The sequence below is a fragment of the Petaurus breviceps genome, unplaced genomic scaffold (assembly GCF_028583685.1).
Source record: "Petaurus breviceps papuanus isolate PSGF00001 unplaced genomic scaffold, PetGlider_PUasm1.0 171, whole genome shotgun sequence".
Classification (NCBI taxonomy): Eukaryota; Metazoa; Chordata; class Mammalia; order Diprotodontia; family Petauridae; genus Petaurus; species Petaurus breviceps.
In genome coordinates, this window is record NW_027185754.1 from 21999896 (window position 1) to 22016073 (window position 16178).

The 16178-nt window shown below is 42.5% G+C and overlaps 1 protein-coding gene across 2 annotated transcripts; it reads right to left on the reverse strand.

Moving 5' to 3' along the window:
- Window positions 1–875: 875 nt before the first annotated feature.
- On the reverse strand, window positions 876–14934 carry SLC2A8 (solute carrier family 2 member 8). Of its 2 annotated transcripts, XM_069082698.1 has the most exons (10): window positions 14705–14934; window positions 14420–14582; window positions 13447–13653; window positions 9101–9200; window positions 8080–8285; window positions 6038–6181; window positions 5701–5809; window positions 3528–3701; window positions 3164–3309; window positions 876–1704 (listed from the first exon to the last, which is right to left on the reverse strand). In XM_069082698.1, the coding sequence occupies exons 1-10, from the start codon at window positions 14776–14778 to the stop codon at window positions 1567–1569; spliced, it is 1461 nt and encodes a 486-aa protein (XP_068938799.1). In that variant the 5' UTR covers window positions 14779–14934; the 3' UTR covers window positions 876–1566. The 2 variants fall into 2 exon arrangements, with proteins under 2 accessions (XP_068938799.1, XP_068938800.1); XM_069082699.1 differs by lacking the exon at window positions 13447–13653 and having other exon boundaries at window positions 14705–14933.
- Window positions 14935–16178: the final 1244 nt, after the last annotated feature.

Below are 16178 nucleotides of genomic sequence, written 5' to 3' on the forward strand. Positions count from 1 at the left end.
CCCAAATTTCAAAGCTTGTTCCATCATGCGTAGATCATCTTACAGGAAGATTGAAACATTCCCCCTACTTGCATTTTTAGACCTTCTTAAAAAAATTGTACATAGGACCAAATACAAGCTATATGAATGAAAAGAAACCAGAGGGTCAGGTTCTATAATAAACCAGTATTGTCCGTGGATAAACTTAGGACAAGTAGTAAGATCAGAAATTTAAAATGAACTTTTTTCATATGTTGCTCTAATATTATTTTAAGTTGTTCTCTACAGTTTCCTACCCCTGTCTGTCTACTTCCTTGTCATCATCTCCTCTCTACCAGAACTCTGAACCATCTTGGTCTCTGGTTGAGGAACTTTCCTCTTACCTTGCTAGGATCAAAGCTTCTACTTCCATCTTCATGTCATGCCATTGCATGGGTGCTCTCCTCTCCACTCCCTGCTCCTCTTTATGTGTTTTCTTTTCTCATTAGAAGGTAACCTCCTTGAGGGCAGGGGTTGTCTTGATTGTACTTCCAGGGCTTAGCACAGTACCTGGCACATAGTAAGTACTCTATCATATACTGTATTAATTAGATTTTGATTTAATATTAAAAATGTTTTTTTCCTTTAATAATTCTTTTTTTGTTAGCAGTCTTCAAATATTAGAAAGGCCATCACAGAAAGAAAGATTAGACTAATTTTGCCTGACTCCCAAGGGCAGAATTAGAATCAATGGACCAGTTTTAGAGATTTTATTAACGATGATAAGCATTATCCAAAGGAATTCCTCAAGACACAGTAGGGCTACCAGGTGTTGTTGGAAAGTGTCTTAACCACAACTCCCTCATTTTTACCATATCCCATTAAGACAGAATATGAAATACAGTGCTGCCACCTGATTTTCAGAATAAAAACTTTATTTGAGGAAAACAGGCATACTTCTTGATTAGATTATTGCCAAAGATAAAAATCATCAGGATGGGAATCACTTCCTATATCAATTTCTCTGCTAGTCTGAAGAGAGAGAGATGGTCATAATAATTAAGTCTCTGACCTCAGACACTTGACACACTTACTAGCCACGTGACCTTGGGCAAGTCACTTAACCCCAATTGCCCTGCCTTCTACCCTCCAAAAAAAAAAGATAAAAATAATTAAGTCTCATCCCTTTCTTTCTGCAAAGGAAAATGCATGGATAAAAGAGACCAATGCTAAGATTTCAAGGTTCCTGTAGTTCCCTCCCCCATCCCAATTTATCTAGGAATTAAATGGGAAGGTACTTCAATAGGAACCTTAGACCCCACCCCATATAACTGGGCTAAAACCTGCTCAAGAATGAGGGCACTTGGGGCACTGTGGAGATGGTTTGTGGGGGGAAAAATCTACCTGGACTAGATTTAGCAGCAATTAAAAACTTGTTTTTACATGTATTCTACATTGGCTTTCTCAGTTCCAGATAAGGCCTGAGTTCTAGAGAGAGATTATGCACATTGGGAGATACAGAAGAGCCCCATTTTCAAATCACCATTCTTTCACTGTGATCAGGTAATCTTCCCTTGCTTGGCAAGGACACTCTCAATCAGAAGGTCATCACCTTCCTTGAAAATGAGCTTCAATTTGCTCCAAAGTCTTTCCCTTTGTTTCAGGAACAAACAGTAAGGTGAAAATGACGTTGAGGGCACAGAAGGAAGAGAAAAGCCAGAATGTTCCATATGGAGTCAGAACACCCTGCAAACAAAAAGAAAACCTGTAGTTTAAAGACAAAACACAAACTCTAGGTCCAACAATTTAAACTCTTGGGTAGGAGGAAGTGGGAAATTTTAAGTACCTTTCCTTCCCTTGCTTTAGAGATCTATTAACATGGCACCATCTTCAGTAAGAAACTTTCTTCCCTGCAGGCTACGACTGTTCCTCTGAGCATGGCTGGCTACACATACTAGGCACACAGTGCCTGCTGATTCAAAGTGAGTCTGAAGTACTTTAACCGCATAACATAATGCAGAAGAAGGGGGTCACAGAGATGCAGTTACCCTTTGGGAAATGACCAGCAGACACGTGGACCCCTAGGAAGCAGCCTGGAGGTTCAAGACATTTTATCTTCTAGAATTTTGGTAGTAAAGGTGAGGAAAGAGGAGAATTTGAGTGGGAGGTAGCAGGGATGAGACTTTTTTTTTTCTAAAGAAAAGGGAAGATTTGAGCAGTATGGAGAGGCAGAAGACAGGAGAGGGAGAAACTGAAGATGCATGAGGACAAGGGAATGAATCTGGGAGAAGATAGGAAAGAATGACATTGAGGTCATTGGTGGAGGAAGGTCACGTAACCCTGGGAAAGAAGAAAATGCGTAAGTCAGAGACTCAGGGGTGTGGAAGAATAACATTGAAGGAGAGTCTTTTGGATAGCCTTGTTCTTAAAGAAGTGAAGTCATCTGGGCTTATGTCAAGGAATGCTAAAAATAGGAGAAAAACAAAACAAAATCTGAACACTAGATCCAAAAAACTAAATGGAAATGCTGGGGTTGAAGGTTGTGAGGAATGTGACAGGGAATCAGTCAGATGGTTACAGTTCAGTGGTAAGGGCCCAGTTATCCATGTCTAATTGAGAGTGGACTCAATCATGAGATGCAAAATTAAAAAAAGATAACAGCAGCTCACATTTACCCAGCACTTCAAATTGTTTTCCTTTTTGATTACAAATTGTTTTCCTCACTATACATGACTCTTGATGGTACCCAGACCTTGGAGAATGTATCTGGGAGTATTTCATTATATTAACAAATGATCAGGTTTGTGTAGGTGCTTCTGGGAGTCTAATCATTATTTATTACACTTCATAGCAAAATGCCTTCCAAATTCCAAATACCAAACTTAGACAAGTGACCAGAGTGCAGTGCTACTGATAAATACCTTACAAATGAGCAGTGGTGCAAAAGATTAGAATGCCAAGGTACAGAACAAGCAATTTCCCCTTGCTTCCTCCCACCTACCTGGCCACATTCTTGTTCCCTAAAACTATCTTTCTACTGTCTCATGTGATTATGACTGGGTTGTGTCATATACACATGACATTATGTTTGCTGCACTTTGAAACCACCATAAACTATTAAAGAATTTGGATACTTGAAAGTGTTTTCCTTTTTCCTTTACAAGGCGAGGTAAAAGCCCATCCCTGGGTCACAGGAGGTTCTTACCATGAGGCTGCTGAATTCTTTTGTCACCAGAAAGGCCATGATCCAGCTGGTGAGAACACAAACACCACTGGCCAGTCCCTTGACTTGGAGGGGGAATATTTCAGACATCAGCAACCAGGGGATGGGACCCCAGCCTAGAGAAAAACCTGAAATTGCAAAGAAATAGATTACCAAAACCATAGCATAAAGTTGGCCATGGGCAGATGAAATTTACCAACACAGCAGGTCATGAAGAACATTTAGATGGCATAGAAGGGTCAGAGTCTACATGGGGAAAAGAGGGGTGAAAGGATGGGAATTGGAGTCTGACAAGGCTACCCTGTCAGACCCTAACAAAGACACCTGACATCTGACACCCTCTTACCTATGAGGAAGAATCCCATGCTAAACACTGCTAGCCATGGCAGTCCAGTGTTGGCTCCTATGGACTCTGAATTCAAGTATGTGAGGAGGTCAGGATTCGAAGAGTTGTTAGGACTCGGAAGAGAAATTTTAAAGTAGATACCAAACAGCACGCAGCTCATGGCCATGATAGTACCTGCAGGAGGAAGAGAATGATCAATAGCAAGAAGTCTGGGCCTGGGTCAGAGGCTCTTCGAAAAAACAAAAACAAAAAACAAAGCCGTGACAGAGCAAGACTCCGGGGGAGCCATTTTTCATGCTTTTTCTTGTTTTTTTCCTTGTGGTTGTATGTGTGTGTATTAAACTATAACTGTTGCTTCAAGAAGAGTAAAGTCTGAAGTTTATCTTGCCATAGGGAGATATGATTCAGAAAAGCAGCTGTTCTGTCCATCTTGTGACTGAGCTCCCCATATCACTCACTGACAGGGGCTGGTACAGGAAAGGGGATCACGAGAATTTAACTCCTGGCCCACAGAGTACAGGCTAGGTGTCTCCTCATCACCAACCTTTGTATTGAAGGTGTGGCCTTTAATATGGTGCAGACAGTTTCCAGCGAAAGCCCGAGGGTGGTGACCCAAATAAGCACCTCCAGATCTGGGGGGTGGGGGCAGAACGTTGTTTAATGCTTTTCTTTTACAGAGCAAGTGTTAAAACAGGGATGAGGATTGGAGATCTCAGCGAGGGAAATACAAGCTTCAGTTTCCTCATTTCTAAAAAGAGGGATAATGCCTGTAGCACTTATTCATAAGGCTGTTGTACGGAAAATGCTCTCAAATCTTAAATTGCTGTAAAAATGCAAGCTGGTGTCATTTCCCTCAATGACCTGCCTGGACCCATTAATTAGGAAGGAAACAAATATTTATGTTGTGCCACCTATGTGCTAGGCACTGTGCTATGCACTTTTTTTTTTTTTTGGCATTTTGGAGGGCAGTTGGGGTTAAGTAACTTGCCCAAGGTCACACGGCTAGTTTCTTTGTGTTAAATGAGGCCGGAACCGAACTCAGGTCCTCCCAACTCTGAGGTTGGCGCTTTACTCACTGTGCCACCTAGCCGCCCCTATGTGCTATGCACTTTTACAAATATTATCTCATTTGATCTTCACAACACTCCTGGAAGACAGGTGCTACTATTATCCCTGTTGCAAAGTTGAGGAAACTGAGGTAGACAGAGGTTTAGTGACTTGACCAGGATCACACAGCTAGTAAGTGTCAAGGTGAAATTTGAACTCAAGTCTTCCTGACTCCAGGCCCAGGGCTTTAATTGTTGCATCTCCCAGCTGCCCTGTCGCCCATCAATCAGAGTCAGTTCAGATCTTCTGGGATCTCTTACACCTTAATCAGCTGGGAAAATTTTAAAGCAGGTGTTCTTAACCTGGAATCTGTGAACTTGCTTTTTAAATATTTTAATAACTATATTTTAATATAATTGGTTTCCTTTGTAAGTTTATGTATTAAATATTAAAGCTGTTAGACTGTAAGCTCCTTGAAGGCAGGAGCTGTCTTTTTCTTTCTTTATTGGAATCCCCAGGGCTTAGCAGAGTGCTTGGCTCATAAGAGCTTAATAAATGTTTATTGATTATTGACTATTATAGTACTATTCTGAGGAGCCAAAAGGATCAATGACACAAAAAAAGTTAAGAATCTGGGGCAGCTAGGTGGCACAGTGAATAGACCACCAGCCCTGGAGTCAGGAGGACATGAGTTCAAATCCATCCTCAGACACTTAATACTTATTAGCCATGTGACCTTGGGCAAATGGTTTAACCCCAATCAATTACCATGCCTTCCCCCCTCCAAAAAGCAAAAAAAAGTTAAGAATCCCTGCTTTAGAGCTAATGAAACTTATGTTGTCCCACTCTCTATGTCTCTAAAGTTGGCCACGGCAAGGCCTCGCCTCTCTTGCATGGAACTGAGAAATGGTCCCTAGGTTTAGGTCCAAACTCATAAATGAGAAAGATCCTGAAAGTTCTGAGTCTACAAGATCAGACATTCAGTTTCCTTTGACTGTAAGGGTTTCCCATCTGGTTCATCGACACTGGTCCAAAGACTGAGATGCCAAGTGTTCTGAGAATTCTAGCAAAAACAATTTCATTTCTTTACAGAGGCTGGTAAGGCCTAAGATTGTGTTCATCTTACCTGATAGCAACAGGAGTATCTTCCGGCCAGCTCTGTCCATGACAAGTGCAGCTATGGCAGTGAAGACTACCTGCAGGATCCCCACAATGACTGAGGCAAGGCTACTGTCCTGGACAGGAGACAGAGGATTCAGGGCATTAACATCTCCAAGAAAGAGCAAATTTGGAGAGAGATTTTTATAACAAAGGATGTAACATTTGTGCAGAGCATTCAGGAGCCTGTCACAAGTACTACCTCCACTGACCCTCAAGGATATTTTAGAGAAAGATTACAGTAAATCAACCAAGCTCATCAGAACATAAGGTTACTTTGAAAGGGTCATGGGGTCAACTTCTACCTTAAAGTGTGCTTGTTCAAAAATTGTCTCTGCATAAAACATCATCGCATTGATCCCTGAGAATTGCTGGAAAGCCATCAGTGACACACCAATGAGAAATGGCTTGTAAACTGCTGGATTCTTCAACCTTGCCAGATGAAATCCCTGTTTCAGAAATAGGCATTTTCAGTTAATTTTACATTAAAAATAAGAATTTTAGACTTCTTGGAAGGGCCCTTGAAGACCAGAGCTGTCAAACATGCAGCCCGCAACACTCCTAAGTTCACCTGAACCAGATCAAAATATAATTGGGAAATATTAATAAAATAAATAAAAATACAATAAGATGTAGATAATATTACATTTTAAAACCAAGTTAATATGCAACCTGCAGTGATCTTTTTCTATGGATTTATGCCTCCCATTTCTATGTAAATTTGAGATCACTATTGGAAGACCTTCTATCTCAGTGCCATCATAGGAAAAAGATGAAGAAACGGAGATTAAGAAGAATGAAAAGAGTTGTCAGTCATATTAGCCAGTTGGTGGAGCCACAATCTAGGCTGACTCTATAGACTCCCAATGGAAGGAGGGAAAGTTGCTTTTCCACTGAATTATATGGTTTGTCACTTTTTTCCCTGGTTGGGTGAGGGGGAAGATGACAAAAGGAGAAGGCATTTAATACCGAAATGTGGCCAAAACGACAACCACCAGGAAAGCAGTGACCATGGGGCTGACATGCTAAACTGCAGTCCGTCTGATTTTATTTTTTGTTGTTGCTTCCTCATCTACCCTGCTCAGAACCCATCTGGAATATTGTGTTCTGCTGCAGGAAAGACAGTGATGGCACTAGTGGCCAAACCATGAGGATTTATCTGATGAAGGAAGTGGGGGAGTTTAGCCTGGAGAAGAGAAGACTTTCTAGGGCCATTATGGGTATCATCAGGTATTAGAAGCGTTGCCATATGGAAGAGGGATGAGATTTAATAACTCTAGTTGGCAGCATAAGGAAGTTAGAAGAATGAAAATTTCAGCTCGATAGAAGTCAGAGCTGTCTAAAAGTTGAACTGACTGCCTTATGAGGTAATTAGTATGGATTCTCCAATCACAGAAGGGCCTCAAGGAAAGGCTGAGGGACAACTTGTTGGGGAATTTTTGTTCAGGAATGGATGGGCTGGAAAAATTACTGAGGCTGCTCCCAACTCAAATTCAGTACAATGGAAATCCTTATCTTCCCTCCCTCAGAGGAGATAATGAAAAAGTGTTTGTGGAAGTGCTTTGGAGAAAGCAGCAATTTTTTGATGAGTAAAGGCTAAGTCTGCACAAAATCTTTATGAAAACTCTGGTTTTCTTGCCATGTGTCTGGCAAACCTGGCCTCTATGATCTGACTTCCCAGTTCACATCCCAGACTTTTTGGTTAGCAACTTTTTGGTAACCAAAATGAATAAATGTTAATGAAGCACTCATCTTTCTCTCAGCATTATAGTCACAGACAGAGCTTAATCAAACATTCTTTGGTCCTCAAGTTCTGCTACTGTGCTAGTTTTGGTTAGAAAAGTACAGGGGGGATGGGCCCCATTCATTATCATTGCAGGACATCCACAGCAGGTAATGGGCAGGGAGAGGAGCTATCATGAACAGAGGAAAAGATGGCCATATCAGTGGGATTACATATCAGTGGGGATACAGCCTGACACATGCTGGTGGCATACACTTTGGGGTGGTGACCTAGGTTCAAATCCTGGTGTTACTCTTGCAAGTCTCTGCACCTCTATGGATCTCAGTGTCTTCATGTGTAAATAAAGGGTGGACTGGATAATCTCTAAGGTTTCTCCCAGTTCTGACCTTTAAGTCTGCACGATGTGACAGCACAGAGAGGGAGCTTTTAGACAGAAGCTCTGGGTTGGAGTCCTGCTGCCAAAACACTTGCATTACTTACCTTACAGGGTAAGTTGTGTGGAAAAATGTTTTATAAACCTCACAGTGGTCTGGAAAGGGAGGCTATTACAAAGAAACTGTTTATTGCTAACCAGAAACAAAGTATAAATGTCGACCTCCTTACCCGATCCACATCACTGTATTCTTTCTCTTCTGCTTCCTGCTCTTGATCTATCCCCCACAGAAATCTCATTGCAGCCCCTGCTTCCTGCTTCTTATGCTTAATCAGCAGGAACCTTGGGGTTTCAGGCATGAAACACATGAGCAGCATCATGAAGAAGGGTGGGATGCAGCCCAGCACGGCGAGCCAGCACCAGTCTAGACCCAGCCCTGCAGAGGGGAGGAGACGGGAGAACAGGATAAGCAAAGGCATAAAGAATGCTTCTGAGAACAGTAACACCTCAAGAATTTCATACAGTTCATGGAGTAGCTAGATGGTGCAGCAGATAAAGCACTGGCCTAGAGTCAGGATGACCAGAGTTTCAGTCTGATCTTAAACATTTACTATTTGTATGACCCTGGGCAAGTCACTTAAGCCTGATTGCCTCCAAAAACTTTTTTTCATATAATCCTGACTTCTGGTTTATTCCTTTAATCCACACACCAAAGAGAAATAAACAGGATATTTAGTTTCCTTTTCTAGTAGCCTCATGATTAGGCCCACTGCAACCACCTACTAAGCCTACTACCATTCAATCCACCAAAAGGACAGACAAGTATAAGTGGAAAAACACAGGATTTGGGAATAATGAACAATGAATTTTTAGTCCAGGGTCTGAACTTCAGTTTCTTAATTTGTAAAAAGGGATTATAATACCTGCCCTTCCAATCTCACCAGGCTGTTCTGAGGATCAATGTGGTATTGCTGAAAGAGTGACTCTGGGACCCTAAGCAAGTCCTTTTAGCTCTAATGGTCTCTGTTTCCTCTTCTAAAAGGAGAGAGTTGGACTAAATGATGTTAAGGTCTTCCAGCTCTACATCCTGGGGTCTTAAGATGTTACTTGGCTTCTCGGTAGAGTGAGTAAATCTTTAAGAGTTCTATAGAGATGGGATTTGTTGCTAAGTGATCTGGTGACAATGTTTTGAAAAGTACAACATAACACAAATTTAAGGCTCTGTCATGGCTAAAGTCCAGATAACTGTACCTGCAACATATGCTCCAAGGATCCCAATGACGACCATCAGCTGCACACAAGAGCCAAGCAGCCCTCGGATTTCTGGGTAAGATATTTCAGCTATATACACCTGTGTATCCCAGAAAGCATTAAAAGTGAATAACTACTAATACAAAGTGGTGGAATTTTGAATTTAATTTGCATATGTAGGTTCCTTTAAGTTTTTTTCACATTTATTGAACTTAGCAAGCATCAACCAATTTATCTTCATACACAAAGAATAGAAAAGATTAGATAGGAAATCACAAAACTACTGTGTATTATGTACAGATTATTTCTTTGAAAAACTAAATAGTAAATTTAATATAGTAATACCAACACTTATCTGTTATTTCTTTCTAAAATTCCTAGCTCCTTTTATTCTATTTTCAAAATGATTCACTGAACCTTTTTTTTTTTTTTTGCATCTCTATCATTACCCTTTCCACCTTTACACAAATATTCAAACAAAACAAATTCAGACACTGGTTAAATCTGAAAATGTATATCTTATTATGCACCTATAGTCTATCACAGTTATTTATTTTTTAATTATTATTATTTATTTTGGGATAGAATTTCCCTATCTCTTAGGCTGAGAGTACAGCAGCCACTCACAGGCCCAATCCGAATTGGCAGAGAAGCTTTAATCTGCTCCATTTTTCTTACCTGGGCTAGTTCACCTATCTTCAGGCTGGTGGCCCTGAGAGACACCTGATTGGATATTTAGGGCCACTCAGAATTCCCAAAGTCAAGATATCCAACAACCTCAGCCTCTCTATGGGCAGGAATTAGGTGTATATGCCTTCATGCCAAACAATCACATCAGTTGTATTTTTTTTTTAAAGCAATTGGGGTTAAGTAACTTGCTCAAGGTTACACGGCCAGGTGTTTCTGGGTGGGTGCTAAGAATCTGAGCCCGGATTCGATCCCAGGTGTCCCAACTCTGGGGCTGGCGCTCTTACTCACTGCGCCACCTGGCTGCTCCAAACATCAGTTGTATTTTTAAGAAATTATTTTTTAAATTCAATTTTACTTTATTCTCTTACTCTTGCCTCAGTAAGAAAACAAGCAAAACAAAACCCTGTTAGAAACATGTAGAGTCAAGAAAACCAAATTTCTGTATTGGCCATGTCAAGAACAAATATGCCACATTCCACATTGAGTTCTTGGGTTCCTATCTCAACACAGGTAGCATGTTTCACCATGAGTCCTCTGGAACTGAATCACATAGGATTCTAAAAATTAAGTGTCTAGTACTGGAATAACAGCCTCTAACAAAAAGATTAGTGCTGCTAGTCTGTTTTTAAAATAAATTTATAGATTGAAACATATAAACTTATTTCATTACTATCCTCCCTCTCCCTCCTAAGAAATAAAGACTATTAGGGCAATCCCAAATTATCAAGCATCAACCAAGGGCAGGCACCATGAGAAAATGAAGAAATCAACCCAATAGCCATTCCTTCCCCTCCAGATCCCCCAAGCCTTTTCTGGAGTGGAACCTGAGAACCAATATCAGGATCCTCTGGGTTTTTTTTTTAATCCCTGTGGGGACAAGCATGAGTGACATGGAGTCAGTTCAAATCTGATGAAAACTGATGGTTAAATTTTCAATCCGGGTGTTTTCACCTCATAAATCAGCAAACACTACAAATCAGAGCTTGACTTATTGCTTTTTTGATTGTCTAGACTTAAAGCAAAGGAGAAATATAATAATTCAGATTAAATTTAAAAGTGTTGTGCATTGAGTTTTTTTTTTTTCTGGAAATCCTGCTGTTTAAGCATTTACCAGCACACCCAGCTTTATGTTTAAACAAATTCTGGTCAGGTTCTGAAATAAAAAAAGCAACAATCCAACTTTTAAATAGTAGTTACATTTCCTACATGCACTGATTCGATAATTCAGCTCACATTTGTATAGAATTTTGAACAAAGAAGGTAAATAAAATAAGCAAGTTATCAGTTTTTTGCTGTAGCTATGAAATTCATCTGAAAAAAGGTAATATCCCATTGCTTTAAAAGCATACTCTGTAGCCCCTATTTATGAAGCCCCCATCAATTGTGGAAAACACATTAAAAAATTGACCAGAATCACAAAATTTCTAGTTGGAAGGGATGACTTCAGGGGCCACCAAGTCATTTGCATGTTGCCTCCCCCATTGAAAAGTGAGCTCCCTGAAGGCAGAGCCTTCATTCAGCCTTTCTTTATATCCCCAACATTTGGCACAGTGCTCAGCATATAAAGGTGCTTAATAACTAAGTACTTGTCGATTGACCTATTTCACCCTAAAATGACCAAGATTCTAAGAATTCCCTTCTACTACTAAGTGGTCATCCAGTCTTTTCCTGAAGACCTCCAATGGGCAGAACCCACTAGTAATAATGATAATTATAATAAAAACAACAATAATAACAGCTTAGCATGTAATATAGTGCTTTAAGGTTTACAAAGTGCTTTACATATATAATATACATACACACACATATAAACTCATTTAATTCTGACAACAACCTTATAAGGTAGGTGCTATTATCATTTTACAAATGAAGAAACTAAGATAGGCAAAAGTTAAGTGACTTGCCCAGGGTCACACAGCTAGCAAATGTATCTGCAGAATTCAAACTCAGATCTTTCTGATTGTAAAGTATGTGCTTTATCCATTAAACCTAGCTGCCTGCCTCCCAATTTCACTTGGAGGTGAATTTCATTTCACTTCTGGATGATTGTTAGGAAGTTTTCCCTAACAATGAAATGAAAGCCTCCTTTCTAAAACTCATACCCATTACTCCTAGTTTTGTCCTCTGGGATCAAGGAGAACAAATCTAATAATTTCTCTTCCATATGACAGTCCTTTAAATTTTTGAAGACTGCTGCTTAACAAAAAGATACTTATTACCCTAAAAAAAATCAAGTTGAGTCCATATTGTGATTTAATTTCTGTAAACCCTGCCTTTTTCAAAATGACTTGCCTAGGAGACAAAGAAAAGCAAGTAATAGTAATACCTGACAGCATATCATGCTTTAAAATTTGCAAAGTGCTTTACAAACATTGACTTATTTTACTTTACAGCAACTCTGGGTAGTAGATACTATTATAATCTTCATTTTACAGATGAGGATATTGAGGCAGATTTCAAACTCTGATTTTTATTTTTCTAATTTCAAGTCCAGAGTTAAATATTAAATATGGCTTCAGAAATATGTGGGCTATCATCTAACCTCTCTGGTATCCCCAAGCAACTATGGTAGAATGGTTGCTGATCTGATTAATACAGACAGAGGGAATTCTCTATCCCTAATGATAACGGGTCCCCAGGCTGAAACAAACCAAAAACACCCCACCCTTCGATGCTTAAGGAGATATGAGTGGGTAAGAAAGTCTAAGAATGAATATGTTCAGTATTCATTTTCATTAAAATCAAGTTTGGGGGAAGAAGTAGCTGAATCAGCACTAAGATTTGGGGTCAGAAGACCTGGGTTCAAACAGTGGTTCTGTCACTAGTTGAGCAATCACAAGCATGTAGATTTGCCTCCTGGCCCTAGTTTTCATCATGTGTAAAATAAAAGAATGAGACTAGATAAGGGATTAGCAAACTATAACCAGATCCAGCCAGCTTCCAGTTTGTGTTCAGCCAGTGGGTTAAGAATGCTTTTTGGCTTTTAAAAAACAATAACAGTTCTAAAAAATCATTTAAACAATCATTCTTAGATTGAGGGCCTGTACAAAACCAGGTAGGAATAAAAATAAACACCAGAGGCCAGACCATAGTTCGCTGACCCCTCGACTACATGATCTTAAAATTCCTTATTCTAACTCTAGGATAATGACTTGTATGTTTTATCCTAGTAAACTTTTAGAACTTCAGTTCGGTATAAGATTCTTTGAACCTGGCCAGAATGAGACTAAGGACAGGTGATTCTGGTTTAGGACCAGAAAATCTTGCAAACAAGGTGATACTGATCTTTCATGTGATAAATGTGAACAGATAGTTTTAAAGTAATCTGAAATGACAATGCTATTCTTTCCAAGTCCAGGATCACCTGATGGTGAGAACCAGACTAAATTGGGCCATAATCCTTAGCCATATATTATCATTTTCATTTGCCAGACTATTCAAGGTCAAAAGTGTTTTAAAATCTCTATTCCTGTGATGTATCTAAGTGTTTTCCAGAAAGCAATTTCTTATTACTATTTATTTAACTAGTTTGGCCTTTGAAACAAATTATTCCAGGAAGCAGAAATTCTCCCAGCTTCACCTCCAAGGGGAAAAGGTTTTGTTTTCTTACTTTTCTTACAAACTGTTTCAGATGATCATATTAACATGTGACTCACCGGGACAACAAGGGATGTGACTCCACTTGCCAGGCCAGTCAGAAAGCGACCCCCATACAGCATCCATATGTTCTGGGCCCCAATCACCAGGGTGAAGCCACCAACAAAAGGCACTGTGCAGAGCATCAGGGTCAGTTTCCTTCCAGCCTTGTCTACCAGCCAGCCACCTAGCACACCTCCTACAGCAGCTCCGAGAGTCACAAGAGACTACCCAGAAGAGGACAAAAGCAGCATAGAAGTTTATACCAATTAAAGCATCATTCTACACCCAAAGGGTGGAGAATAGGAAGAACAGTGTCCGGGTGGGAAAATAAAAAGAATAAACATAAGAGTCGTCTTACAAAGTCAATAAGTGGTTAGGATAACTCCTGATAGTGGATAAGTCGAAAATAACTTTATATTCAACTTTGGGATGCACTGTAGGTCTTAAATGCAGGTTTATCTTTGTAATTCCATTTGACTTTAGATACTTTCTGCCTTTGTTACCAGAGCTGATTCACATGTTTAAAAAAAACCGGAAAAGTTGGTTCTATTAACCAACCTTGGACAGAGCATTTTTTTAGGAGCTGAGAACATACAAAGTTTAGATAAGATATGAACTTATGGTCTAAGATTTTCGCAACAGGAGGGTATGCGTTTGGGCAATGGGGCCTCTGCTGGGAGTTGGGGGTTGGTGGGAGAGGGGAGACCCTGGGGGGTCACCACAGTAGAGACATGCTTAGAATGAGAGGTGTTGCAGGGCCAGGGTAAGGTGGGAGGTTACCTGTTGAGGGGGGGAAATGCTGAGGGAGGGGTGTGGAGAAAGGAGAGCTCCTGTGAAGGCAAAATAAGAGATAGGAGTGGGGGTCCAGGGGAGAGCTGGCGAGAGGCTGAGGAGGGGGCCGGAGGTAAAGGGAAGCATAGGACTGGGGGGGCGGCGGTTAGTCTGGGGAGGTGGGAGCTGGTCGGGGCAGTTCTGGGGTAGGGGTCTCACCCCGAACCAGGAGGCCTCGTCATCGTCCAGTTGGAGGGGCTCGGGTCCGGTCCTCCGCAGGCTCGGGATGGCGGGGGAGCTGTAGCCCAGGACGAAGCCAAAGCTGAGAGGGCCCAAGGTGGCGGCGAAGGACGCCAGGAAGAGGCCCCAGGGCCGGCGGGCGCTGTGGGGACAGGGGCGGGTGAGCGGGGACGGGGTCGCTGCAGCCGTAGCTGCCCCGCTCAGCCCCGGGGGCCCCCCACCCCACCCAGTCCGCTTTCCTGGAGAGCCCCCGCCCCGGCTCACCTCGGGCCCGGCTCCTCTGCCCCAGACCTCGGGCCCACTTTGCCCAGCAGCGGCTGCGTCACGTCGGATTCCATGGCGTCCACCCAGCTGCTACCTCCCGCAGCCGCAAATCAGGGAAGCCGAGGCTGCACTGGGGGCACGAGCCTCTACCCGGGCCGACCCCGGCCGGGGAGCCCCGCGTCCCGGCATGGGGGCGGAGCCTCTAGAGCAGGGTGGAGAGGGGGCGGAGCGTGTGCCCCCGGCAGGCCTAAGCGGGCGTGGGGGCGGGCTCTGGTTAGGACTGGGGGCGGGGCGGGGGAAAGGCGTGGTCAGCATGATAGGCGGAGTCAGCGTCCACCGGATAGCTCTGATTGGGCAGCGGGCGTGGTCTACACAGGGTGGGGGCGGGGCCTTTGGGCTCCCTTCTCTGGGTCAGGCTGACCGCCCTGACATGATCGAGTGGGAGGCGCAGACAGAGTCAGACTCAAACACTGAAGGCCAGTCAAATCCCGTACTTTATTTTGGGGTATGGGGTGGGAGCGGGGTGAGGAGAGACACAAGAGCCATCCAGGCCATGGCCAACGGAGATGAGCGGTCATACACGGAGTCACAGCACATACGGACTTGGCACGAAAAACAATGCGATACAAAGTGGATTTAAGACACTTGGTGGTTCGTCCCTTGATAAACAGCACAGAGGGAAACTGAGCCACAGCCTCACAGCACAGGCTTGGTAAGTAAGGGTTAGGCAGCACAAGGCTCCGGGAAGGGGAGCCTGGGAAATAAAACGAACAGGGAGAGAGTCTCCTACATGACACGAACGGACAAAATATTTTATTTTTAACACCTCTCACCGTCACAACTGCCCTCCTGCAAAGGAGTCCCCTTTTTCCAGGGAGATGCAATTGGAGACCAAGGACAGAGCTGTTGCCTTCCTCCCACTGACCTGCCTGGACGCACGAGCTATTTGTAGGAGGTTAGAGCTAGAAAGGATCTAAAGATCTAGCCCAATCCCTTCATCTCACCGGTGAAGGAACCGAGGTCTGCAGAAAGGAAGTGACTTTCCTAAGACCACACAGCTAGTAAGGAGCAGAGCTAGGCTTTGACTAGATTCTCTGACTGCAAATCCATCGCTCCTTCCACTACGACAACTTCCCTAGAGGAAACTGTCTTACAAGCGGGGAGGAGGATCCTGGAGTGCTGGTGCCTGGGTGCATCTCTGCTGCCAGGGGGCGGGGCCCGTACATCTCTTGAGTTTGGGAGTTCTGGGCTGCGGAGGTCTAAACCAAACAAGGGTCGGTAAGAAGTCCTGCATCAGTATGGTGAGCCCCCTGGAGGAGGCAAGAGGTCTCAGGCAAATGAAGTAAAGGAAATGGACTAGCCACGAGTAGCCACTGCCCTCCCAGCCTGGGTGAGATAAGGAAACCCAGTTAACAAAAATAAACAGAAGTATTTGGGTGCTTCTTTTAAGGGGGTTCATTTATCAAAGGAGAAC